Source organism: Palaemon carinicauda, chromosome 5 (assembly GCF_036898095.1).
Source record: "Palaemon carinicauda isolate YSFRI2023 chromosome 5, ASM3689809v2, whole genome shotgun sequence".
NCBI classification, from domain to species: domain Eukaryota; kingdom Metazoa; phylum Arthropoda; class Malacostraca; order Decapoda; family Palaemonidae; genus Palaemon; species Palaemon carinicauda.
This window is the reverse complement of record NC_090729.1, coordinates 139,262,493-139,289,992: the sequence shown is the minus strand read 5'-3', so window position 1 is coordinate 139,289,992 and position 27,500 is coordinate 139,262,493. Positions and strand designations below refer to the sequence as shown.

At 43.2% G+C, this 27,500-nt stretch overlaps 1 protein-coding gene across 2 annotated transcripts in view; it reads left to right on the top strand.

Annotated features, from left to right (window-relative positions):
• The window catches only part of LOC137641510 (uncharacterized), a 380,155-nt gene that overhangs the window by 253,412 nt on the left and 99,243 nt on the right, over positions 1–27,500 (top strand). For both annotated transcript variants that reach the window (XM_068374129.1, XM_068374128.1), the window contains exons 9-10: positions 12,191–12,308; positions 20,435–20,530. In XM_068374129.1, coding sequence (XP_068230230.1) covers positions 12,191–12,308; positions 20,435–20,530 — 214 coding nt within the window. The remainder of the gene's footprint in view (positions 1–12,190; positions 12,309–20,434; positions 20,531–27,500) is intronic.

Here is a 27,500-nt window from a genome sequence, read left to right as displayed (position 1 = left end):
TCGGACGTTCATCACAGCGAAGGAGAAGAGGCTACCCGGACATAGGCCTATGAAGGACAGGCTTACCCTTGCTTTTTGTGCAAATGCCAGTGGGGACTGCAAGATAAAGCCCCTGCTGGTGTACCATTCAGAAAATCCCCGAGCCTTCAAAGCCCACAAAGTCATCAAGGAGAACCTTCCCATGATGTGGAAGGCGAATGCAAAAGCCTGGGTAACGAGGCAACTGTTCATTGATTGGGTGATTGTCTGCTTCGGTCCGACTGTCCGAAAATATTTGGAAGAAAAGCGCCTCCCTATGAAATGTCTGCTGGTGTTGGACAATGCTCCAGCTCACCCTCCTGGCCTCGAGGAATATCTTCTGGCCGAGTATTCCTTCATAAAGGTCCTATATCTACTGCCTAACACCACCCCTCTCCTCCAGCCCATGGACCAGCAAGTTATTTCAAATTTTAAGAAATTGTACACGAAGCATCTCTTCCAGAGATGTTTCCAAGTCACAGAGAGTACAAACCACACTGCGTGAATTTTGAAAAGATCACTTTAACATCGTGATATGCCTCAAACTCATCGATCTCGCTTGGCAGGAATTTTCGAGGCGTACCCTGAACTCATCTTGGAGGAAGCTGTGGCCTGATGCTGTCTCTGCAAGAGACTTCGAGGGGTTCGGGAAGCCTGGAGGCGAAGCCGAGATCGTTGACGATCCTGAACCAATTCAGCAGTCTGAGGTGGGTGACATCGTACATCTTGGTACGTCCATGGGGCTGGAAGTTAGCGCGGAGGATATAGATGAACTTATCGAGGAGCACCACGAGGAGTTGACGACGGACGACCTGAAGGAGTTGGAGACGATGCAAGTGAGTGATGTTCAAGAGCAGTTCTCTAGCGGTGATGAGGAGGATGTTACACCTTTGAAAACGGCAGACATCAAGGAAATTCTCGCATGTTTCCATAAAATGGCAGACTACGTCGAAAAGGAACATCCAGAAAAAGTTTATACCAACCGTGCGCTTCAACACTGCAATGACGTTTGCCTAACGCATTTTAGAAATGTGTTGAAAAGTAGGCAGAAACAAGCTTCAATGGATAGTTTCTTATTAAAGAGGCCAGCGGTATTAGTAGGCCAAGACGAATGTGAAAGTGAAGAAAAGAAATCGAAAAGAGGAAGGGATGAAGAATTAGAAGGTGAAAGTAAAGAGAAGAAACAGAAAAAAGAAAGTGATGAAGTAGAAGGTGAAAGTAAAGAAAAGAAACAGAAAAAAGAAAGTGATGAAGAAGTAAAAGGTGAAAGTAAAGAAAAGAAACAAAAAAGAAAGTGATGAAGAAGTAAAAGGTGAAAGTAAAGAAAAGAAACAGAAAAAAGAAAGTGATGAAGAAGTAGAAGAGATTTAGAAAATATGAAAAACGTAAAGTTATAAAAAAGCAAAAAAAAAAAATTCAATTTTAAGTTTTATGTTACCGTAAGTGTTCAAGTAATTTTTTCTTTCATTTTATAGTTTTCCATACGTAATGTTAAGTGTTAATTATTTCTGCCATTTTTTTATTTCGTAAAGTTTAAGTGTTAATGTGTTTAAGTGTGTAAATTACTGTACGTAGTCTGTCACTTGTTACGTTTTCTGCCTTATGACATCCTCCTCTGCCGCGACTTCGCTATCGGACATCGTCTCAATCAAAAGGTAAGTTTCAACTTTTTTGTTACACTAATTAACTGTAACCTTTTTTTCAGAGTGTACAGGTATCAATCCTTAATTTAGGTGTACGTACAGGTAACAATACACCTTCACTGATCTAAATGCTTTACATACAGTACCGTAACTTTTATACAGTAGTAAAGAAAACGGACCGTTTTCTTTGGGCTTGGGGGGGATAACTTGGCTATGACTACATTATTGAATAATCTCATAGTGGTTTCTGGAATGGATTAGGCTGTTTTTAACGGTTGGGTTAATTATTGAATCATAGAAATGGCTGCATTGCATGTTTATTACTACAGTTTAGCGTGTTTATGAAAGAAAAGGTGACTTTTTGTAAGGCTTGGAACGGATTAGGCTATTTACATGTAAAACGCGACTCAGGATACGAAAATATCAGGATACAAAACCGCACCCTGAACGGATTACTTTCGTATCCTGAGGCATCACTGTACTTACGATTATAATCTGTTCTAGAAACCAATTTAAAACAATTTGTTCCAACACGGTTACTTACCTAGAACTACCTTCATAGGAGTTAATTGTAACTCTACCTAACCAACCAGCTTTTTGTATAGTTCACCCTCTTTCCGTTTTCTAAGGGGTCAACCTCAGGCGGTGTGATATGTGCCCTGAGGCGACCCGGGGTCGGGAAGCGTGCTAGCTCAGGTCGGCGACTCCTCAGTAAGTTTCTGGTCGCGACATGATCATCATCTCGCCGCGCTCTCTCTTACCTTGTGCGACCCTTTGTGTCCCCCGATCCTCTGTGCTTACCACGTGTTACCCACGTGTTTCCCTTTCACTTTCCCTTTGCATCCTTGTGTCTCTTGGTGCATTAGCGTTGCGTTATGGAGCATCCTCGTCGTTGCCCTGGGCCTGTGGCTGGGAAGTCTTGCGGGGCTTTCCTTTCAAAACCTGAGATTGATCCCCACTCCTTGTGCTCCACATATAGGGGGAAAGTGTGTTCCCCTGCCTCTACGTGCCCGGAGTGTGCTAACTGGAGTGAGATCCAGTGGGTGCTCTTCGGGACTAAGAAGAAGAAGGCGGCTAAGAAGTCGCCTAAGGAATCCAGTATCTCGTCGCCTGTGGTTTCTCCAGACGTCTCGGCAGACCGTAGCGCCCGTCCTTCTTCCCCTACCCAGAGTAGGGGACGAGGTAAGTCCGTTGTGGGGAAGAGGCCCATTTCCCTTCCCCAAGAGTCTGATATTCCTGTGGGGGAAGTGTCCAGTGTGGGGCAGGCATGTGTGGGGCCTGAGTGTAGTGCGGGAGTGTGGGGAAAACCGAGTGTGGATTCTTCCCCGGCATCATGGCGTGTTTCAGGTGCTTCAACCGCCGAGGGAGACACTGAGAAAGGAAGTTCGTCGTCTTTAGACCCCACCACGGGGGTGGCCCCTAGGACTCCCTTCAGGTCTCCCGCTAGAGGAGAAGAAGACGTCGAGCAATGGCTCTACAAAGGACTCGCTCGGTACCCTCCGGCTCCCTCGTCTACACTACCCCCCGTGTTTCTACAGCCTCCCACGCCTAAGAAACGACGAGAATTTCCCCCCGCAGTCTTGGACGTTTCGGGCGGTCTGAGGGATTCGTCCTCATCCTCATCATCATCGGACTCTTCTTCTTCTTCGTCGTCAGAGGACGAGGACAGGAACTATAGCAAGAGGAAGAGGGAGAAATCCCGCAAAAAGAAGGAGTCCCGTTCCCGTTCAAGACAAGGAAAGAAAAGCTCAAAGTCCTCTAAAAAGAAAGCAAAGAGGAGCAAGTCCAAGGAGTGGGTGAATATCACAGTGCCCCGGAGCGAGCTGTTTAGGTTTACCACAGCCGCGGCCGCTTCCGGGTGGCTCCCTAGAGCTTCGCCTTCTGTGTCTCAGCCTCCTACCTCCTCCTTCAGACCAGTCGCCCGGCAAGAGGGGTCGAACCGGGTCCCCCGTGTAGTGACTAACCCAACGGTGGCCTCCGCTTCTTCTTCCCTTAGGAAGGATTTGCGGCGTATGAAGGAAGGCTTAGCGCTGACCACGGGCACCTTGGAGGTCTTCCTAAAGCACCAAGGGCGCCCGTCGGTCCGCATGGATCCCCCATCCACGGAGTCCCCCGTGGAACAAGGTACTCCCATGACGGATACCTTTGTCCCCACGGGGCAGCCCATACCACTGGCAGACTCGTCCAGCGTGGCCTTTCCCACTGTCACGGAATACCCCCGTACAGAGGAACTGGTGACGAAAGACCTGGTGGAAGGAGGGGAGTGCTCGTCTGATGACGTCTCCTCCTACCGTAAGGTTCTGCCCCTAATTCGTCGGCATCACCGATTAGACGAACCTAAGCCCTCAGCTGCAAAGGCCGTGTTCTCCGGACTGTCCAGAATGATCGACAGCCCGGTGCAACAAAAGCCTTCATTGTCTCTCCCTCTCGCTCCGGACGTGAAGTTGGGGATGGAGCAAATAGATGACTACCTGGCAGGACTGGCGAAGGCCCCAGAAGCCAGAGTTCCTCCAAGCTTCTTCCGGGGTTAAAATCACAGAAACGTTTTTACGTCCCAGAAGGGCATCGCGGCGGACCCCGTGCGGTAGAAGCAGCGGTGACCTCACTGAACCAGGGAGCCTCGGAAGACAGGGCCTCCACTGCCCCCGTGTGCTTTTCCCCGTCAGAAGCCTCTATGATGGAGGACATGGCACAGGACCTTGTCTACGTGTCCTCCTGGTTGGATTGGTGGTCTTGCGCCTTGGTGGGGTTTCAGGCATACCACGACCTCTCCTTCCCGGACAATCAGGCCATGCTGAGGGAGCTAGTTAGTTCAGGAGGCAAGGCCTTTAAGTTTTTGTCATCCCAGTCCCTGTCTGTGGCTACGAACTGGGTTCTTAGAAAGAGGGATACTGTGCTTAGCAAATTGGTGCGGAAGTTACCGGATAGAGAAGCGAGGAGACTGAGGAATTCCTCCGTGTAGGGAAACTACATTTTCCCCATCAATTTGGTGGAGGATACGATGGAGAAAGTGAGGAAGGTGAGAGACGCGGATCCTAGCCCCCCCTATGAGGAAGACCGGGTTTAGAAGAGCCTCAGCGGACGTCCCTCACTCCTCCCAGGCCACCCCTTTGCTGCCTCGAAGAGAACCACCGTCAGCTCCTTGGCTTCAAGCCTCTCAGCAGCCCACCCGTAGGACCACCGCAGGCCCTCAGTCAACCTTCAGACCCTCCTACAGTAACTCTAGGAGAGGTCGCTCTGGCCGCTCCTCCAGGAGGTGGTAAGAAGAGAGGCCCCCTACTCCTACAGGAGCCCCTAGTAGGGGGATGCCTCAGACATTTTTGGCAAGCATGGCGGGATCTCGGTGCGGATCCCTGGACGGTGACGGTCCTGAAGGAGGGCTACAGACTCCCTTTCCTAGAAGAACCTCCCCCTCTCATCCCAGCCCACCGGGCCGAGTGGCTGGTTCCAAAGAACCCCTTGAAGAGGTCGGTGCTACAGGAGGAAGTAGCGTCCATGCTCGCCAAGGGAGCTTTAGAGCCAGTGGAGAACCCCGGCCCGGGTTTCTTCAGCAGGCTCTTCCTTATGGAGAAATCGACAGGAGGGTGGAGGCCGGTCATAGACCTCTCAGCCCTCAACAAGTTCGTCTCAAAGACGGACTTCAATATGGACACCCCCAAGACAGTGCTAGCAGCCTTGAGGGAGGGGGATTTCCTCATGTCCCTCGACCTCAAGGATGCCTATTTTCAAATCCCCGTGCACCCCTCCAGCAGGAAGTTCCTCAGAATCAAGTGGGAGTCCAGTGTCCTGCAGTTCAAAACCCTTTGCTTCGGCCTATCGACGGCCCCGCAGGTGTTCACGAGGGTTTTCACCACAATCTCGGCATGGGCGCACGAGAAAGGCATACGACTGATCAGGTACCTGGACGACTGGTTGCTTCTTTCTGCCTCAAGGGAACAACTGAAGGAGCAAGGCATGATGTTGCTCAACCTCTGCAAGAGATTAGGGATCACGGTCAACCTAGGAAAATCCCAGCTAGTCCCCAGCACCAGAATGACTTACTTGGAGATGGTCCTGGACACCCAGTTAGTAAGAGCCTTCCCCTCAGGGGAGAGGATAGACAACCTGGAACATATCCTTCAACCCTTCCTGACGGGCCAACCCAGGAGGGCCAAGGACTGGCAGAAGTTACTGGGTCACCTGGTTTCGCTGGAGAAATTAGTACCGCAAGGAAGACTCAGGCTCTGCCCGGTACAGTGGAATCTGAAGGAATCGTGGACCCAAGGCAAGGAGCCCCACAAAATAGTCCCAGTCCTCCCGAAGACGAGAGAGACCCTTCTTTGGTGGAACACCAGGTCGAACACAGAGAAAGGAATGCCCTTCGCTCCCGATCCCCCGGAGATACTGTTGTTCACGGACGCATCGAAGGAGGGTTGGGGAGCACACCTGCTAGGAGAATCGACAAAAGGGCAGTGGTGCAGCGAGGAGGCGTCTCTCTATATAAACATCCTGGAGATGATAGCGGTTCTGAGGGCGTGTCGACAGTTCGTACACTTCCTGCGAGGAAATACTGTGGCGTTAATGTGCGACAACGCCACAGTAGTGGCGTATGTAAAGAAACAGGGGGGCCTGAAGTCAAGAGTTCTATGCGCCCTAGCCACGGAACTGTTAGAGTGGACGACAGAAGAAGGGATGGAACTGACAGCAAGGTTCATCCCAGGAAAGAGGAACGTGATGGCCGCCGGCCTCAGCAGGGCGGGTCAAGTGATAGGTTCAGAGTGGACCCTACACACGGAGGTAGCTCGGGCAGTCATCCTAATGTGGGGCTCCCCAGTCATAGACTTGTTCACCATACGTCTGAACGACCAACTCCCCGTGTTCTGTTCTCCAGTCCCAGACCCGTCAGCAGCGTTTGAGGACGCCTTCCAACATCCCTGGGATGACCTCGATGTGTACGCCTTCCCTCCCTTCAGTTTGATCAGGCAAGTGTTGAACAGAGTGAGAGCGACGTCCACCCTGTTGATGACTTTGGTAGCGGCCTGGTGGCCGGAGAGAGAATGGTTTGCAGACTTAAAAGAATTAGCTCTTCGTCCTCCTTGGCCGCTTCCGGACAGACCAGACCTCCTGCGTCAACCTCACTTTCACAGGTGGCACGAAAACCCTCGATCCCTCCGCCTTCACGTGTGGTGGTTATCGAGAAGCTACTGAGGAAAGAAGGATACTCATCGAGAACCACGGCAAGGATGTCGGGTTACTTACGGTGTTCCTCGGCAGTAGTTTACCAAGCAAAGTGGGCAGTCTTCGCGAAGTTGTGTGCGTCCAAGAACATCAGGCCCTTAGGGGCGTCGATCCAGGACATTGCAGACTTTCTGGTGTACCTGAGAGATGACGTGGGCTCGTCTATTCCGGCCATCAAAGGAGTACGAGCAGCCCTAGGTCAAGTCTTCCTCCTTAGGGGCATTGACTTGGGAGCCTCTCAGGCACATCTCTATGCTCATCCGCAGCTTTGAACAATCATGTCCCCCCCAGGAAGTAAGGGTTCTGCAGTGGGACCTAGCCAGAGTTCTCAAGGTTCTGTCAGAGCCACCCTTCGAACCTCTCAGGGACGTACTAGACAGAGAACTCGCCCTTAAAACAGCATTCCTTTTAGCCCTGGCCTCAGCGAAAAGAGTTAACGATTTACACGGCCTCTCTTATGAGGTCTCACACTCCAAAGGGTGGAGAGAAGTTACCTTTAGGTTCGTCCCTAGCTTTGTGGCGAAGACGCAGAACCCGGCATGTTGGGATCCTTGGTTTGATGGTTTTTCAGTGCCAGCCATCCCTCGCTCTGTCAACCCGAAGGACCTACTCTTATGTCTCGTGAGAACAGTAAGAAAATACCTGGAGAGGACCGCAAAATTCTGTCCTCAGATAGAAAATTTATTCGTCTCAACAGGCCGGGTGAAGAAACCGGTCTCGAAGAACTCTATCTCTTTCTGGCTGCGACAGGTGATAAAGAGGGCCTACGAGGCTTCTGGGATTCCTCTCCCAGGAAAACCAAGGCCACATGATATTAGAGGTCTGAGCACCTCCCTGGCCTTCGAGAAAAACATGGCTGTGGGAAAGATCCTGAAGGCAGGGACTTGGTCTAGACAGTCCACCTTCACGGAACACTATCTCAAAGATTGCTCGAGAAAATCCTTGGACAGGTTTTCCATTGGCCAATCATTTCGGCCCTTCAAGAGATCAAAGGTCATGGCCCCAGGGTAACCGGGGGTGTTAATGCCAAGAGACACTAGTTCCTTCCTTAACCATAACCCCCCCCCCTCACCTCCTTTCCTTCCTTCCCCGGGCCGTACTGCCCAGGAAGATGTCGAAAAAACCTTAGTCACTTGAAGAAACGTCTTCCAAGAGAACATGTATCGGAGTTGGTTTTGAAAAGGTAAGCCATTAGACACTAAGTGAGTTTTTTTTTGGATAGTTTCCCCTACTTTTCATGCAGTTTTCTAGTGGTCGTAGAACCAAAACCTCCTTAGAGGTTCTCTCTCTCGCGTGCCTCCCAGTCGGCTTCTGGTCCCTGCAGGACACTCCCACCTCCTAAAGTTTAAGTCTCCTAAGAAGGTAGTTCTAGGTAAGTAACTGTGTTGGAACAAATCACAAATTTTTAAGTAATTTGTATTTTTCCTAACATACTTACCTAGAACTACCTTCGGGTTATGGCCCACCCATCCTTCCCCGAAAACCTGCAGGGTCGAGTAGTACCTGTTCCAACGAAACTTACTGAGGAGTCGCCGACCTGAGCTAGCACGCTTCCCGACCCCGGGTCGCCTCAGGGCACATATCACACCGCCTGAGGTTGACCCCTTAGAAAACGGAAAGAGGGTGAACTATACAAAAAGCTGGTCGGTTAGGTAGAGTTACCAGTAACTCCTAAGAAGGTAGTTCTAGGTAAGTATGTTAGGAAAAATACAAATTACTTAAAAATTGTGATATTACGCAGTATTTACTGTGTTAATCCTCACCTTGGGCACCCGCTCGGCGCAAGGGGCAGTGACTTTTTAGGCTAGGAGTTATCCCAGCCTAGTGCAGCATTTATTCGCGAATATCTCCTTTTCCCCGCTCTGTCTGTAATCTAACTACCATGAAGAACGAGGACGGACTATACCAAGCAAAGTGGGCTACCTTTGGAAAGTGATACGCCATGAGGGATATCAAACCTGTCAATGTCTCGATCCCCATCATAGATGGCTTCCTAGCCCATCTATGGCTTGACCGGGATATGTCGGTGCTGGCTGTGAAAAGCTTCTGAGTGACCGTGGGACAGGTCTTACTCTTCTAAAGGTGGAACCTGCGGTCCTCCTAACGGCTCTCGATGCCCATAAGATGTTTCGAGCAGCAATCCCCATTGCAAGCTCTCCGAGCCCAGCATGGGACATCGCCAAGGTGCTTGACTCAATGAAGAAGCCTCCCTTTTGAGCCCCTGAGGCAGGTCGCAGACAGGGAGTTCATGCTGAAGACGGGCTTGGCCTCTTCCAAGAGAGTGGGTGAGGTCCACGGTCTCTCAGCGGACATCTCACGCTAATGAGTGGAAAGAGCTGATGTTCAGGTTCATCACTCCTTCGTAGCCAAACACAGAACCTGACGGTGGCAGACTGCAGATTCGAAGAGTTCTCTGTCCCGGTCATACCCAAAACAAGTTATCCGAAGGACTTGCTATTGTGCCCTGTCTGTACGATCCGTAATTATCTAGCTATGACCACCAACCTCCGCCCAACCATTAGAACTTGCTCGTGGCCACAGTGAAGGTGAAGAAGGCGGTCTAATAACACTTATCTCCTTCTGGGTGGTAAGAGAGACGATACGTAGGGCGTACGTGGTGAAAGGTGAGCCTTCACCGTGATCCGCCAAGCCGCATGGCATCAGGGGCATCAGCACCCCTCTGGCCTTCTGGAAGAATATGGCAGTCGGCCAGGTGATGTGAGCGGGTGGTGAAAGAGGCAATTGACCTTTACAGAGGACTACCTAAAAGACGGCTCCCTCAGGTCCCAAGAAGATTTCAAGCTCAGGCCAGTTGTGGTCGCTCAACAGAGAATCTAACAGTGTCTTTCGCATTGCATACATCGTGCTGAACGGTGAGCGGTAGTGTCTCCAATCCATGTCCCCTTCCCTTTACTTATCGTTCGGTTTCTGTTGGATCAAGATGATGTTGTCTTGGTGAGTGTTCCACTGACTCATTTTGGTTGTATTTTTATTACCTTAATTGGGGAGTTAATTTCCTGATAGGCCTGCCCCCACCCCTCTACCTTCAGTTTCACCTCTCTTACCAGGATCCCATTCTCCCTCCTCCTAATTCTGAGTCTCCTAAAGAGAGTAGTTTGCAGTAAGGCTAGTGTTAGGAACAAATGACAATTTTTGCAAAAATTTAATTTTTCCTAACATACCACGAAATACTCTCGGTTTACTGCCCACCCATTCTTCCCCCACAGAAGTCCCTCACGGTAGGAGTCGAGATCTTTAGTTTGTTTGGGATAGAATGGTGACCTTTGTACTGAGCACGTTCTACCCTGGAGCTGCTGCTTGGTGCATTGGTGGTAAACAGGTGAGGTCAATGTTGTACGCTCTGGGAAGGGGGATTAGGCCTATTGGGGGGAAATTTTCTAGTCGTGGGGAACTTAAGCTCCAGGTATCCTAGAGAGAGCAGTTTGGGGTAAGTATGTTAGGAAAAATACAATTTTTAAAGAAATTGTCCTTTCTCCAAAAAGAAAAATATTTAATGAGATGGACCGACCAGTATTAACTTAGGCATCAGAAACTTGGAGCCCTAGTAAAGCCTTGGAACAAGTTAGTTACAGCTTAAAGTGCAATCGAAAGAATAATAATGGTAATAACACTGAGAGACAGAAAAAGAGCAACAGGGATACGAGAGCAAACTTAAGTAGAGGATATAGTAATGACCAGGGGAGGAAGGGGGTGGGGGAGAGAGGGAGAAGGAGAGAACAGCTGGTGCATTTGAATGCCATGATTTTGTGCAAGTTTCTTTAAAAGATACAATTATTTCCAAGTTATTTATATTTTTAATTTATAGAATAAGCTGTATTTCTTTTTACGAAAGTGTGAAAATACAGTTTAGAACAATTTGTGAGTTTTAAGTGTTTGCAACTTTACTCATTAACAAATATGTACACATACCATCTACTGCCATCTCTTAACAAAAAATGTGAACAGTATTGATTGATAAAAGATAACTATTTACAGTAAAGATAAAATTTATTTTTATTTTAATGAAACACACAGCTGTAGTATATGATTTTACTGAGCATATATGTTGTTAAGTCAATCTCTCCAAACTTCTATGTAAGTAGAAAAAATCATACATGATTGAAATACAATCAAAATAGCTGTATGTTCGGGTGTTATTGTGGCTATGTGTTTACGTAATGATTATAATGTAACTAATGATACTTTTATCATTATCTTTTAATTTTGTATCCCATAAAAGTACAAGATGGGATAAATATTATTACTGGGTTACTGTAGATACTGGATTACTGCCCAAGAGATGATCTTCAGGAATTGTGCCTTGTTTCAAGATTGCTGCGTAGAACTTAGTAAGAAAATGGTTAGTGGTCATTGTGTAAAATATATACAGTATACTTGGTTAATCTTAAATTGTACTGTATACATATTGTACAGTACAGAATTACAGTAATGTTGTTTATTATAAATGTAGGCTGCGTGTGCGGTGAGTCAAGTTGTCTGAACGAAAACAGGGACCACTTAGAGTACAGTTGAGCTTTGCTGTAGTGATAGTAATATATACTACAGTATCAGTGAGTGTTATACAGTATTACTAGATTGGAACAACTATACTGTAATAGAAACCAAGTAAAAACTATGTTAAACAGTACCTAAAGGTTAAAGGTGACTGGTTTCAATTCCGGTCCCATCGGTAGCTTTCCCAGTAAACAGCTTGAACTCACAGTCCTGGGCAGGGATCGATCTCTTGCCATGCGAATGCTAGGCAAACACGTTACCTATTGGGTTAATTATCCAAATGTAGGCAATGGCAGTGAATTGTTAGGTTAGGTTATTATCCCACCATAGGGCACCAAGCTTTTACGATTTTTTGCTTTTCACGTCCGTCTCTGTTACCTAACCCTCGCGAAGTGAGAGGTCTGACTGTATAATGCAGGTGCGGAAGGATATTAGAATTACGTTGCGTGATTTATTAAAAGAAAGTTTTAAGAAAAAATAAAGTTCTTGGTTGTTTACAATATCACATTCTAACCTCTCAAAAAGTTTGGATGTCAGCTCCATAGCTTTGGTAAGAATCACCGAAATAAAAAATGTTAATGATAAATTAAGGAGCTTGAGTAGTTCTTGTGAACTATTGGACACTGTTTCTACCTAACAGTATAAATATGATACCAAGAAGGTGGGTCTCTTGTAGGGTAAGGATATAAGAGTTGAGAGAGAAAAATTATATTTTCTTATTTCAAGATGAATATTAAGTATTTGACCCAGGTAAATATTGAATTGGAATATTATTAAAATTTTCTATTTGTTAACAGAGCTCCACAGGCAGCCTTGGAATATATAGGAACAAATTGTCCAGAAATGAAGGAAATGAAGTTATCTTTAACATCTCGAGGTGCTGCAGAAGCTCTTCGTTCCTTCAAACGTTTAAAGGTACACCGTTTGGTAATTTTTTTTTTTTTTATGAATGTAATTATTAAGACATTTTTTATTCTCTTTAATGTTCTTACATTATAACATTTTATTTTTTTATTTTTAACCTGTGCTTCTCAATTAAAGGCAAGATTGGTATCTACAACCCCATCATTAAAATGAATTTATCATTAATTGAATCTGCTTCTTGGCTGACATCTCAGCTCTAACCTTTTCAAAGCCTCAGATATGAGACATTGCTTAGGTGGTGGAATGTTTCCTTAAAAATATGGTTATAAAGAAGTACTTCCTATTTTCCTGGCCTTATTGGGGGAAAACAACAGTCCAGAAAATGACAGAACAAATGGACTTTGACAAACAACTGTACTGTATGTTGGTATTTTATGCAAACCCATCTTGGTCGGTGCGAATTAAACGAACTCGGTAATAAATAAAATTCCAGTGTTTCCTTGAATAATGTGTCAATTTAATATATGGAATAAAGTTTATAGTGTACATTTTTCCATTTTCTCTAGTAGATTGGTCTATATAGATAACTGCCTTCTCTTTCATCAAATGACCAAATTTTAGCAGAGAATATAGTATACTGTATATGAAAAGATACTGTATAACCATTATGATTTTTCTATGTTGATTTTACTTCCTAACTTTTTTTCTTTTTACTTATTTTGGGTTAATTTTAACAATGAAAAATTAAAAATTTTTTACTTCTAGATTACTTTTATCATCAAATATTTGTACTGAAAAAAATTGGCTGCTATATAACAGTTTCTCAACTTATTTAAAGCATGTTAAGAACCAGCATTTGTACCAAAGTTTTCTAGCCTACCACAGTACAGCATCCATACAATTTGTTGAAAGCTCATCATAATTAGGTTTTACTTGGATATGTGGGGTTCTCTCTCTCTCTCTCTCTCTCTCTCTCTCTCTCTCTCTCTCTCTCTCTCTCTCTCTCTCTCTCTCTCTCTCTCTCTCTCTCTCTCTCTCTATATATATATATAATATTATATATATTATAAATATATTTATATATTATATTATATATATGTATATAAATCTATATATATCTATAAATATATTTATATATGTTGTATATATGTATATTATATATATATGAATATATATATATATATATATATATATATATATATATATATATATATATATATATATATATATATATATATATATATATATATATATATATATATATATATATATATATATATATATATATATATACAGTATATATATTATATATATATATATATATATATATATATATTATATATATATATATATATATATATATATATATATATATATATATATATATAAACAGCATATTTCTGTATATAATATGACCCTTAGATACTAAAGTTCACTCTCAGAAAATTTGTGTTCATCATATACAATCGATATGAAAATTACTCCTTCCAGTGATGCTTATTAGTAGGCTAACCCAGGCCTTGATATGATAACTGATAATAAAGGTAACCAAATCATATTTACCTTGCATATTATTGGCTTAAGTTCATGTTAAGTAGCATATATGCTGAAAAATTCCTTATCAATGATATCAACTTTTGTCTATGCAAGTCCAGCTGACAAATGTAAACAACAGAAATGGTTGAATTCTCGACAACCTTTATTTCTCTTTCTCTAACCTTTTGATAATTTTAATGAGTGTTAATGATTGAAGTAATGACTTCTAGATTAGCCTAATATTCTTTTATCTTTAAAAATCAATCTTGATTCAAATTATCCTCACTTCAATCTTGCCTCACCTCTCAATCACATCAAACATTCGAACGGCAGCACAATTGTTCAAGTCCTTTAGTGCTTGTATAACTTTTAATGTAAAACTATCCTTTTACTTTCTTCTTTTTTCTATTGGTTCCATAATTGATGTAGATACGTCAATAATAAATTAAAGTGACCTCAAAATGAAGATAGAAAATATTGTGGAAACGTTATGTACAATTATTGTTTAACTGTTTAAGTCAATCATAAGACTGTAAAATTTTATTAAATTATCATGCTGTTATCAGCAGTGGTTTGTTATTGTTGACTAAACACAAACAAAATAGTTAGCAAAGTATTTTGAATTAAACCATCTTCACTAAAAATTCATAATATCATTAGTTATCACTTGATTGTGTGAATGCATTCGTTTGTTTATGATTTTTTGGGCTCAAGCCATGTCGTCCTGATGGAAGGTTCCTTCAGTAGCTTCCTTAGGGTATATATGACCATCAGGGTACATGGGTATCTCACCCAAAAATAGATTTGTTCCTTAACTGAAATACAAACCACGCTATTTAATATGGTAATTACTTTCGGCGTAGCTGAAATGACAAGCCATTAGAATTTTAACGAGGGTTTAGCACCCCAACGCTAGTTAGCGGGGGTAGGGAGGAGTAGTTTGCTCCCCCCCCCCTCACACATACCTGTGCTGAGTTCACTTTGCTCTCGGCTCGGGTGCTAGACGGACGTGTCCGCTGTCACCCTCGCCTACACTGACAGCCATTAATCTTTGTTTCCTTTTTCTTTTTGACAGAGTGTTTGGAAGTTGGCCTCTGCGATGCGGAAGTGTCCCGGCTTACCTGACCGCCCTTGTGGAACTTATATGTCGGCGGTCGACACGGACCCACACACCTTGTGTCCTTTCTGTAGGGGCCAACGGTGTGATAGAGATAATGTATGTGGTGAGTGCAGGGAGTGGTCTAGCTCCCAGTAGGAGAGGTTTTTCCGGCGCCGGAAGAAGACGTCCAGGCGGGATATTTCTCCTTCAAGGCCTTCCTTGAAGAGAGAAAATCCCAAGGACTCTTCCTCTGTAGCCCAAACCTCCTCCAAAGCTCCCACTCGATCGGTTTCTTCCGAGAGGCCGTCGAGTGCTAGTGTAGGCCGCATTTCTGTTGACCGATCTCGGGGTTTGGGAGAGGGTGTTGCCTCCCATAGCGAGGCAGCTCCTCCTCCTTCCCCGGGGGAGGATTTAAATATATCATCTAATGTAAATGTTTCTAATAATGATCTGTTACAGCTTTGGGCTTCTTTGGGGCTTCAGGGCTCGCCCTCCAAGGAAGCCCTGTTTGACATAATCAGGTTAGGAGCAGCTGTCAAACAGTCGCCGACTTTAACAGAGGTTGATCCTCTGTCTATCGTCGACGTTGTTGTGGCAGAGGCTTCTGATGAGTTGTTTCAAACCTCTGCTCCTGTAGTTGCTGATATAGCTGAAGGCTTAGTTCCCCCCTCCGAACATCCTTTGAGGGAGGAACTAAGTCCAACGGTCTCTCCTGCCGGTGATTCTCCCCCTCGGGGGAGTTCACTGACAGAGACTCCTCTTCGGAGGACTGCTGACGGTCAGCCTGCTGCCCCCAGAGGGCATATAAGGCGTAAAGCTCGCCTTCCCCTTCGCCGTAGAGGCCCTCCTTCACCTCACAAGGGTGTTAGGAGGCACCTCTTCGGTTCGTCATCGCCGCAGTCTGCCGCAGAGGATCCTCGCCGTCGTTCACCGACCGTTCCAGCTGCATCCCTGGACCTCTCCGCAGTTCGTTCGCGATCTCCTTATCCTGCCAGACCTGCTGACCTGCCGTCGCTGTTCCTGGCCGCCGATGTGCTGTGGGCGCCCACGCATCCTGTTATCAAACAGGCAACGGTCCCTTCGGGGCAAAAGGGACTTTCTCACATTGTGTCAAAGTCCCTTAAGCGCCAGGTATCCTGTGCACCAACGTTCTACTGCGCGCAAGCGCTCTCCATCTGCTGTTCCGAAGACAACTCACCAGCGAGCACCAGTTCCAGAGACAACGCGCCAGCGCTCACCTGCGCGCCAACGATCTCCTGTGCGCCAGCGCTCTCCTGCTCACCAGCGCGCCACTGCGCGCCCACGATCTCCTGCACGCCCACGATCTCCTGCGCGCCCACGATCTCCTGCGCACCCATGATCTCCTGCGCGCCAACGATCTTCGGATCTGGGCGCAGGAGGGAAGATACCTTCTTCCCCTGCTCGCCAGCGCTCTCCAACGCGCCATCAGACCCCGCCTGCTCGCCAACCTTCACCTACGTGACATCGCGTGCAGTCACCAACGCGCCCCCTGCGTGTTCTCCAGTTGCCGATGTGCGCCCTCTTGCCCGCGCATAAGGGATATATCCCCTGCACACGCACGCCCAACGTTATCGCCCCCACGGGCTTATCGGGATCCTGCGCGTCCACGCGTGCGCGAAAGCTTGTCCAGCCTACTGCGCGCCTATGCATTCTCCAGAACGCGACCCTACGCGCCATTGCTCGCGGCCTCGCCTGCGCGCCATTGCTCGCCCACATGCCAATGCGCCCTCGCCTGTGCGCCATTGCTCGCCCGCGCCATCGCTCGCCCGCGCCCCCACACGCTCCCTCGCCCTCGCCATTGCCCCCGCGCGACCACCAGCGCGATTCTCAGCGTGATTCCCAGTGCGATCCCACGCGCGACCAAGTCATCGTCATCACGTCCTCCCCCCCCCCAAGCGCAGACCAGCGCGCTCACCGGAGGGAAGGAGAATGCCGGATAGGTCCAGGAACTTTCCTTCTTCTTCTTTTCAGGAAGACCCTGTTTTGGTTTCTACTCCTAGGGATCGAACGATCCCTTTCCCTCCAGAAGGAGTCTCTGACAGCGCTGCTGTCAGTAAGTAGCCCTGGTTTGGGTCCCTGGTCAGAGCTGTCATGCAGGCCTTTAAGCCCGCTTTCTCTGAGCTAGGCCTCAAATCAGCGGCAGTTTCGACCCCCCCTGAAGAGGAAGAGAGGAGTAGATGACGTGGTGACTTCTCCAAGGGCTAAGCTGGCTCCTCGGAAGTCTTTGAGGAAGGCTCCCCCCCCCCAGACTTTCTCTCCTTCCCCTTCAGACGAGGATTTCCCGTCCTCGGGATTCACGTGAGGTGAGGCGTTCTCCCATCGCACCAATGGGAGAAACCCCATCTCGTGTAGAGAAGTCTTCTCGGGTGGAGGTGGAGAAGAGCCTCCCGCCATCGCTGTTGGAGTCCTGTATCCCTCCCAGGAGGGAGTCGAAGGACTCTAAGACTGTCCCAGAGTCGTCCTCGAGGATGAGACCAGAGCCAGCCAAACCCGCGGAGAATGTCCACGAATACCCCCAAGAAGAGCCTTTGGGGACAGGAGACTTTGCTGCCAGCCCTTCAGGAGGAGAGCTACAGGAGTCAGAGCATGCATTCTGGCAGGTTCTGACCCTGATGAGGAATCTCAACGGGTTCGCGGATCCCGAGATTCCCTCTCGAGAGGGCAAGGACACGGTCCTGGACCGAGTCTTTGGTACTCAAAAACCCTGTAAGGCCAGCGCAGCTTTGCCTTGGTCCCAAGGGGTTAAGAGTGCAAGAGATAAGGTCGAGGGCCAGCTCTCTGAGCTTGCCTCCTCCAGCCGTTCCAGCGCCGGCAACAAACTCCTCCCGCCTCCTCGTGTCCATCAGAGGAGGAACTTTGAGATCATGGAGGAGTCTTGTTTAGCTCTTCCCTTACACCACTCTGTGGAAGAGCTTACCAGGGGAGTCCCTTTAGAGAGAGACTCCAACCGGCAAGTGTCTTTCTCGGCTACGGAGATCCTCAGTCAAGAAAAGGTGGCAAAGTGTGCCATGTAGGCAACTTCGTGCCTGGACATCTGGCTAGGGTCTCTCGGCATCCTGTTACGATCCGAGGACCTGTCCAAATAGAGTACCAGGAAGGTCTTGGAGACCTTCTTTCTTTCAGGCACTCGTACCATCGAGTTTCTAGCCCACCAAGTCTCGAACTTGTGAGCTAATTCCATCTTGAAGCGTCGAGATGCGGTGTCTGAGAGATTCCACATGAAGGTCCCTAGCACCGCGATCAGCAGGCTCAGACATTCTTCCATCTTGGGGAGGAATTTGTTTGAGCCTAAAGACGTGGAACAGGCTGCTGAGAGGAGGAGGAAGTCCAACCAGGACTCTCTCCTACATAGGGCTCTAACATCGAAGCCATGTAAACCTCCAGTACCTCAACAACCTCGCCCGTCCAAGACAACGAAACCGGCAGTGGCAGCAAAGACAACGGTGTCGAAGCTATTTCCTGTCAAAGACAGGGGAGGGAAAAATCCTAGAGGGAGTGGCCGAGGCTGCAAACGCTAGGATTGGCAGTCCCCCTGCATGTCCACCGGTGGGGGGATGCCTACAAAGTTGCGCGAACAGGTGGCAGCAACTCGGGGCCAATTCCTGGACGATTTCTGTAATCAGTCAGGGATATCGCGTCCCGTTCACATCATCTCTACCTCCCTTGGCTGCCGGCAGCTGGCATAGCCGCAGGCAGCCGGACAACAGCTGCAGAGAAGGAGTCTGGCCGGCCCCCGCAACCCACCGGCAACAGTGAGGTTTCAGGCAACGGCTCAAAGAAAGACAGTGGCTCGGCCATCATAAAAGAACAGAGGGGGAGGGAAAAGGGTCCTGTATGAGGTGTGGAAGGAGCCAGCAAGGTTGCTGTTCCTACACACATGTAAGAAACACTGTTTCAGTATCGGCGCCATCCTAGACGGCAGGAGAATCTTCTATTCTCCAACCTAGGGTCTACCAATACAGTTAAGGGGACGGCAGCAGTGCCGCCACCTCTCAACAAAGGAGAAACAGAGTTCCAGTGCTGGCGCCATCCTAGGCCTCAGAAGAATACTACTCTTCAGCCTAGGGTCTGCGAACACAGGACTAGTCTACTAGGCCACAGGGAGAAGGTGGCGGCATCATACAACCACTTCAAGTGCAGCCTAGGGAGGGCTAGCCTCCTAAGTCGGCAGCTTAGCCGGCAGGGAAATGACTATTCCCCCTGCCGGCCGACTGTCGGTGCAAGACTAAATACTTTGAAGTTCTGACCGAATCCCAAAACCTGCCATCTGCGGTTAAGGGGTGAGACAGAAAACCCAAGGTTAGTCATGCCTGAATGAAAACTCGAGGCACGACCCACTAGGGTTGTAGCCTAAGGCTACACTTAGAGGGAAGAGAGATTGCCCTTAAATCTCTACAAGAGACAAGTATCGGTTATATAATAATTCTGGGAGATATCAATCCCCGATGAATTAATAAACCAATACACGAGGGTAACCGGGGAAATGTCGAAAGTATACTATATTGCCTAGGTTAGGTTACCTAGGCAAGACGAGATCTCGGTTACCTAAATCACCAAAACTCTGACATATACAATTGACATTGAAAAGGAAAAATTATGCATATAAATATCTTTTTGAAAAGGAAAAATTATGCATATAAATATCTTTACAAGTATAAATTGCCTAAATAGCTTTCATAATTATTAACGCTATTTTAACCGGGAATGTCATTCTACTAACTAAATAACTCATGCCTAACGAAAGACAGCGCCCATGGCGCCTCCGGTAACAGGCCTAGCTCCTAATCACAAAAAATTACTCTAATTTCACTGTGAAACAGGAGCTAAATTACACACATTGTAAAGAATCAATTCTCAACTTTCCAGAGGCGAAAGAAGCTGGAGATTGTATTATAATCCTTGAAAAACGATCGAAAATGTCAGATCAACAGGGAACACCACCGTGCGAAATCGCTACAGAATTAGGAATGTCCGCCATCTTGGATATGGCGCTGTTGTGATACTCAATAGTAGGAATGGGAACTAAGGGTAACCTTGATACGGCTCCCCTTCTAATTCTGCCACTTTCCCCCTGAAGCGTAAATGCTATTTAGGGTGCAGATTGCTATGTGGTGTGTCAAGAATACGTCCCCTGATATTATGCGATATCCTTGAGAGAAATTTAAGGATATTCGTGCCAGGAGTTAGAATTCTGGAGACCTAAAGGTAAATTCTCTGGGAATATCACCAGTCAAATATCCCTTAGGAAGCTACTCTTAGGAACCTTCCATCAAGACGACATGGCTTCAGCCCAAAAAATTGGTCTACACTTAGTATTACAGTACAATCCTATAAAAAGGAATATACTATATACTGAATGCACATTTATGAATGTGTGGAATGCATCATGTGAATTCCCTTTATTTCTTATGGGGAAAATGGTTTTGGTTTATGAAAATGCAAAAATATTGAAATTTATGTTTAGCCTTCAGTAATCTACATTATGGAAAAAAAAATAATTACTTATTTTTTTACATTTCAGAAATTAGATCTAGAAGTGGAGTTTTCCTGTGAGCTCTTTCCTGTGATAGAACATCTGGCAGAGTTGGAAGCATTAACTATAAGAAGTGGACATGAGGTAAGTCTCTCTCTCTCTCTCTCTCTCTCTCTCTCTCTCTCTCTCTCCTCTCTCTCTCTCTCTCATTATTAGTTTATCATTATCAGTCATTTTCTGTAGGTAACCTTTTTAATATCCTCAACTCTTTTGTTGGCCCCAACTCTGAGTCAACGTAGACTTGATTAGCATATTGAATTATGGAAAGATTATCAGTTTTTATTAGGCTTGTTAGTTTTGGCATATCATTACTTAAGTAATGACACCTTAGAGAGCAGATAATTGAATTTACCATTTTGTAACAATACCAACATAGAATGTGTTAAACCATGTATAAAAGATTGTAAATTAGAATGTACCTGTTTTAGGAAATTTTACTCTCAAACGTTTGGTATGACCATGGGAAACTCCGATCTCCAGTATATAGCAACCTATACAGTAAATGAAATATTTTGAAAACAGAGTCTTGAGTAATATTATACTGTACCAAATAATGTAACATGATTTAGGTATATTGCAGCCATATATCTTTGGGCAGAAAAAGAAAATTTAGATAACCATTTTTTATAAATTTAGTGACTGTATACCACCAGTAGATTTTAATACTGTACTGTGTAGAGTTGGAGAATATTGGTAGCTTACAAAAAGGTGGAACAAAATATTTAGGTTTAGCATATACAGAAAACCAACCAGTATCTCTGCATTTGTGCATTTCTACTCCAAACAGAGTAATAAAGTAAATGAATCTGTATTCACTTCTATGTTTTTAAGAGCATTGCGTGTTTGCAATCCTAAATATATTGATGATGAAATATGAGAGATTAGGGCTATAAGGCATGAAATTAAGATAACTTGAAATTGTATTAAATGGTGCATTAAGGACAGCAAAAAAAAAAACCTGTGGTAATAACAGTAATAAATAAAACTATGATACAAAAAAAAAATCTACTCCCATATAATAATAGGCCATATAATAATAGGTTTGAACATATTCCCAATTCAATGTAGAGTTTAAGAGCAATAACACAGTGAAGAGAGCTCTCATAAAAAATTCTTTAAAAAATGTGCATATCATATCCCATATAATTCATGAGAAAAATTTTATATTGGTCAAAATGGTAAAACCCTCAAAAAGGAATTAAATGCCGTAGAGTGTAATTTTGTTAAAGAAACTTTTGATGATAATTTAAATATATGATATGGAATGTACAAATTTGATGCATTCTTGTACAAAGAGATCTGCATGCCTCATAAATTTCATCTTTAGTGACATGATTTCTAGATTAAATATCATGTACCTCTTTCTAAATGCCGATGTGATAATGATCTTTATGATCTATGTTATCATACGCGTGTATGTATGATTGTATATACTGTACATACTGTATGTGCAGATGATTTACAGTTACTTGCGTTTGGGTTTTTATGTACTGTATATGCAGTGGTATGTAAAATGTACTAACTGTATATGGACTGTATAGAATAGAATAGAGTGAATAGATTTTTATGAATTTTGTATTTTATTCTTGATTTGTTATTTTAAATCTATTTCCTATGTTTGAAAAAATAGAAATATCACTATTTAGTAGTGAGTATTAGCTATGTAAGATACAAATAACTGAAATTTATTTTATCATTTGAAAAAGAAAAATATCAAAATTTTATATGAATAGTCATACCACTCTTCACGAAAGAATCTGCTTACGAAATTTTTAAGCTGCGAAACGAGATGCGAATATTTTTGTGACTCACTGGGAAAAATGTTTCATATCAAGAAAAAGAGATTTGCCAGCCAGGCCGAGAATAAAATAATCACCCAATAAAAAGACGAAGAAAATGGGTTCAGACAATAGAAAATGTAGCTGTATTGTATAATGAGGGTAACTAAATAATACAATACATGTGGTACAGTATATTTTGTATATGTACAGGTATTGTACTGTGTGTATTGTAATATTTTCCATTTATTATTACATTGTTTTAATAACTACTTAATTTACAGGTAATAACAGTTAGTTAGGTATATTGAATGGTTCAAATGTATTTGGCTGTACAGTATTTCATTGTGGTTATACTGTAGCTTTCTTATAAGATTGAATGTGGTGTTTTTGTAGGGTTTGGAACGAATTAAGTCATTTGCATGTGAAATGTGACTCACAACATGAAAAAAATCACTTTACAAAAGCTACTCCAGAACGAATTAATTTAGTGTTGTGAGGCATTACTTTATGTGAATGAAAAAAAAATGCATGGATGAAACTCAAAAGTTATTGCTTGAAATACACCAGAAAAAACATTGTATGGCTTTTTAAATTTTTAGAATATGTTTAAAACTAGGGAAATAGAATTTGAAATGAAAGAGTATTTTTTGAGAAAAATGTATTTAAAGATTTTTTTTTACTTATAAAACTCTTAGGTGACAGCTACTAAGTTCCTGGTCCCTTATCTTACTAAAGATAGACTATCCTATTATGATAAGCTTTTTTTAATGATAACAGATTAGGGTGGTTGTTTTCATAGTTGTAAACTTGAATGTTGCCAGGTTCAGTAGCTTTAGAATGCACCTGGGTTGTGGGTGTCACCATCTTTTTGCCACCCCCTCCCTTTTTTTTCTCGAAATCCTCCTTCTTAGTCCTTCTTTGCTATGTATCCTGCAGAGTCCCTAAGGAATGTATCGATAAGTTAGCAATATAGATAATATTTTGCTTGAAAGGCTGCAACATGTAATACATGTAGAAATGTCCTTACTATGTAATCGAACCTTTGGGCACTTTGCCCATATTTTGTCATTGAATGCATCATTAACATGTTGGGTATGGCCCTTTACACATTTCATCAATCTCTTTTGTGATAACCATGCTAAAAGCAGTACTCTACTTTGTCTTTCCCCTTCTGGCTTCGTACGCCAGACTGACAGACTGACCAGAACCTCATTCTGTCTTGAGTCGTCTTCTATCCATCCGCTTGCCGGCAGTCGCCTTGCAAATTGGCGACTCATAGTTTGCTTGTCTGTACTGTTCCCTTCAGGGTCCTGGCAACTTGAGTTGCATTGGCATCTTCCAGTTCTCCTGAATTCAAGCCAAGCAACCAGTTCAGTTACCCTTTTGTGGAAATAGTCGTCTCTTACCTATGTTCCTTTTGCTTGGCGACCGAACAGTTGCTTTGCAGCTGAAGCGAAACCTGGCATGTTGGTTGGTCATGGCTCCTTGGAATGCATTGTTACTTTGTCTTCCCCCCTTTCGGCTTAACGTGGTCCTAATACAGTAATGCGTCAATATTTTCCTCTTGTTGTCCTTTCATGATGCTGTTGGGAGTTTGGATTAGGTGGGATTTTTACTGCATGGCGACTCACTCTAATCCTAGAGGTCAGGGTATGTTTTTCTTTTCGAGAGACCTTTGTGCCTACAATAGCTAGTGTTTGCTGTCAAATGTTCACACAAGGAGAGAATGTTAATGGAACATTCCCTCTTGTGCCGAGTCATGGCCACAAGCCAAGAAAGAAGTTTTGGGAGGTTTTAGCTTTTTCCTATACATTTCTCTCTCTCTCTCTCTCTCTCTCTCTCTCTCTCTCTCTCTCTCTCTCTCTCTCTCTCTCTCTCTCTCTCTCTCTCTCTCTCTCTCATATGTATTTATGTATGTGTTTGTGTGCATGCCAGCTAGTGTACAGGTACAATACAGTAGGGTCCCGAATTATGCAAGAATTTGGTCAATCAATTACTTCGAATAAATGGAAAATCGCATATTTCGAAACACAACTAACAAATAATTCCATTGGGGCCATGGCAACCAGCAACTTGCCTATTCAAACGTGTTTACTACCCATTTCCAATACTGTACTTTCTATGTACTATACTATATTTTTTTATATTATCAAATTGTTCTTGTAAATAAATCAAACATTTAATATACTTTAAAGTTCTAATAACTTGAAAAAAGGTTAAAATTACAACCTGGATGGGTGTAAAACACTGTATATTTCAGTTATAACATGACCCAAAATACTGACAAATTTTAATGCTTGTCATATCTTTTGTATAAGACAACTGGTGTATAGCAAAACCATCACTCTATAGACTAGCTTTTGTTGAATCATTGAAAATCCAGAATTATCAAAATAAAGGCGATTTTATATCATGCTTTTCCTAAACATGCCAAAAAGCACAATGAAAAATGACAACCAATGATTTATTTCCGTTTATCTCTGATCATAACGAAGAAACAGACGCATTTACACATCTGTGTAGGTTAGTTTTTGCATTGACAGCAATCTTACTAAGTATTGATTATATGTTGATTTTTTTTATTACCAATGTTCTACTTAATTTTTCTTAGAACTTCCAAATAAAATGAAATGAATGCCATTTATATAATGTTTTTCTTTATGACGCTGCCTGAAACGGAAACCTTCCATTCGTTTACTGTACACTGCATTTTCGATCATAATAAACAAACGAAGCATTAAACATGCATGATCAAAGTGATAAATAATATTAAAAGCTTTTAGTAAATATGTTATTACATATATTATTTACCGCATCTATATAAATCTCTACATACGTAGCAAAGCAGGAAATTTTTTTTTATTCTATTTTTTTTTTTCGTGTAATCAACAATAACAAACTGCTGCTAATGACAGAATGATAATTTATGATAATTCTAAACTGTTACGAAAGATAATTGTCCATTTCATATCCAAAATACTTTTCCTAACTTCAGTTATAAGTCAACTTGTACCTGCCTCAATTATGGAACCGTCAGAAAAAAAAGTAAAAGAAGAAAGTACTAGGCCGTGTTTTAAAGTCATCGAACAATTAAGTTACCGCTATAACGTTCGACGTGACAGAGATGGTGCGAGTTTGGAGAAAGTAAGGAAAATTGAATCATGATTGATTTTTGGTATAATTAATACTTTGTGAAGCCACAAATATTTCATTTGTTAGTGAGATAGAGGTAAAAAATTGAGAGGTAGGGAAAGTAGCGATAAGTAACCTAGCTAGAGAGAGAGAGAGAGAGAGAGAGAGAGAGAGAGAGAGAGAGAGTGTTTTTAAAAGTACTAAACAAAAAATATGATAGATTAAAACACATTGGTGCTTATGTTATAGATGGTTTGAATAAGTTAAGAAATGGTATAAACAATACTTTGTTACTGTATTCGTACGCTCTCAAGAGCGACAACTAGACATCAGCTGATCTGATCACAGCCAAAAGTAAAACAAAAAGAAGTCAGCAATACTCGATTTTTAAAACACACCCGAAGTTCAAAAACAAATGCTCATGTTTTCTCTAAAGAGCAATTAACTGTTTAAAGAGTAGCAATTTTCTAGAATAAAATGAAGTTTCCTAAAAAGTGGTGGTTTGCTGATGAAATCGGATACCGTATTTTAAGCTATGATTGAAATGGATGTATGCACGGTATAATTTTTTCGTTTCGTAATTTAATTGACACTTTTAAGAAAATCAATTTTGGTTTCTTCATCTATTTGTAAGTACTGTATAACACAAGAGAGATAGAGAGAGAGAGAGAGAGAATGAATCAGTTGTTGTAATCGAATTCCGTGTTTTTGTTTCGTTATACCTCCTGAAGCGAGGAATTGATCGCCACAACTAACAATAGCCATGTTAATTTCATTCTTCTTAAGCTCAGGTTGCCATATGTGAACTAAGGTTTTATTTCTTAGAGAGAGAGAGAGAGAGAGAGAGAGAGAGAGAGAGAGAGAATTTGAGTATTTCTGCCATCAAATATCTCTCTCTCTCTCACTCTCTCTCTCTCTCTCTCTCTCTCTCTCTCTCTCTCTCTCTCTCTCTTTTATAATTATACCGTGTACTCTACAAAACCAATCTTTGCAAATCAAATGTATACTGTTTAAAATATGACAAAATATTGCCGACTCGTTACCGAAGGTTAGGCTATTCACTGCCGATAAACGAACCCAGTCTACGCGTGAAAACCTTGAACGCCCCGAAGGGAAAAATAAAGCTTCTATATATACTGCACTAAACAAAAATAATGCTTTAATATACCATCATTAACACTACCATTAAAATTATTGAAAGGGTGGAGAAAGATAAAGATTGTTGAGAACGTAACCACAATTATTTTTACATTTTGTCAGCTGGACTCACAGTTAACAGTTGATTTCATTGTTGATGTGGAATTTTATCCTTAAATAGCCTATTTATTATGAAATTATGTTAATAAGATGTAATGTTAATATTGTTTTGTAAGATTATAAATCACCGTATTTAGGGCTACCAATATACTTAAAAAGACAATAGATTTTATACATTTTGTAGTACTTGACTAGCAGACTTTGAATAGCTTCGCAGATACAGAAAATTTATTTTTGAAAAATAGCGATCGCATAAAAGGGAATCGTATAATTCGAACACGCATAATTTGGGACCGTACTACAGTATAGTTCATTTTTAAAGCTTCATACAGTATCTTATCTGTAGTTCGTTATTAAGCCTTCATATTTCATTGTTTAATTGTAGTTTATCAAAGCATGTTTTTATTATATTTTTCAATTTTGATAGCATTTTGATAATCAATAATTACATTTGAGACATCCAAAATCCTTGTAACTCCTTGTAATTCTCTCTCTCTCTCTCTCTCTCTCTCTCTCTCTCTCTCTCTTTTTGTTTCTTTGCAAAGTCTCTATTGAATACTCACTGACGGAGCCGTAATGAGATAATTTCCCAAGCTATATAATCAAGCACCACAGAGCTAAAAAAACTATACAGTCAGACCTCGGTTATTACGATAGTTATGTTACAGACACAGTCGTGATAAGCAAAAATTCACGAATAAATGTTACACCAGGGTGGCCTAGCTCCTATCCTAAATAGTCACTGCCCCTTGCCACAAGCAGGTGCCCAAGCTGATGATTAACACAGTAAATACTGCCTAATAGTTTTAATTTGTTTTCTACAACAGTTTATAATCATATGTACAGTGTACAGAATATTTGCACACATGTACACTATGTACTGG